Raw genomic sequence first — 708 nt, forward strand, 5'->3', positions numbered from 1 at the left:
TTGCAGACCATATTTCTAAGCCATCAACTGCGTATGGATAGTCCTCTATCAGTAAACGAACACCATGAGGAGAACTCGAGTCCTCAACTGCTACTCCCCTGAAATTGAATTGGTCATAGAAGCAAAATACCAATGTGAACATCCTAATGTTTTCGTATAATGTTAGTTTTGATGGAGCTTATTGTATAGTACCTCTTAACAAGATCAGCCGGAAGGGCTTGATCAGGGAAAACCCAATCTTTGTAAACCACAGCTGACATTTCCATGGCAAATTTGGATGGAAAAACTGTACTCTCAAGAACTCCACCAGCATTGATTAGGATCTGTCTTGCCATAGCATTAATATTCATTGTGTCCCGGAAATGAGGATATAGAAGCTTATGAATAGGGTGAAGCACACTTAGTTGCCTGTTTGTTGCAATCACAAATGGCTCAATCACCGCATGTGTATTCAACCTGTGAAGATGATCAAACGTATTAGATTAATAGTACAAAGCTTGTGTTGAATTAGTCATTATTAAGGACATCCCGATGCACTAAAGCTCCTGCTATATGCAGGGTCTGAAGAAGGGCCGAACCACAAGGTTCTATTGTACATAACCTTATGAACTCATAACAACTTTACCAGTTACTTCAAGGCTCCCCTTCGAGTTAGTTATTATTGTGTATCATGAATCACAATAGAAGTCGTATGACATAAAGGGAATT

The 708-nt window shown here is 39.3% G+C and overlaps 1 protein-coding gene across 1 annotated transcript; it reads right to left on the bottom strand.

The window, feature by feature from the left end:
* Nucleotides 1-4: 4 nt before the first annotated feature.
* On the bottom strand, nucleotides 5-486 carry LOC125852418 (linoleate 9S-lipoxygenase 6-like; the record flags this gene model as incomplete). The annotated part of the gene is made up of 2 exons (XM_049532153.1): nucleotides 193-486; nucleotides 5-98 (listed from the first exon to the last, which is right to left on the bottom strand). Coding segments are annotated over exons 1-2 (252 nt in total), but the record flags the coding sequence as incomplete, so codon positions are not given.
* Between the last annotated feature and the right edge of the window lie 222 nt (nucleotides 487-708).

This window comes from Solanum stenotomum, unplaced genomic scaffold (assembly GCF_019186545.1).
Source record: "Solanum stenotomum isolate F172 unplaced genomic scaffold, ASM1918654v1 scaffold35080, whole genome shotgun sequence".
Classification (NCBI taxonomy): Eukaryota; Viridiplantae; Streptophyta; class Magnoliopsida; order Solanales; family Solanaceae; genus Solanum; species Solanum stenotomum.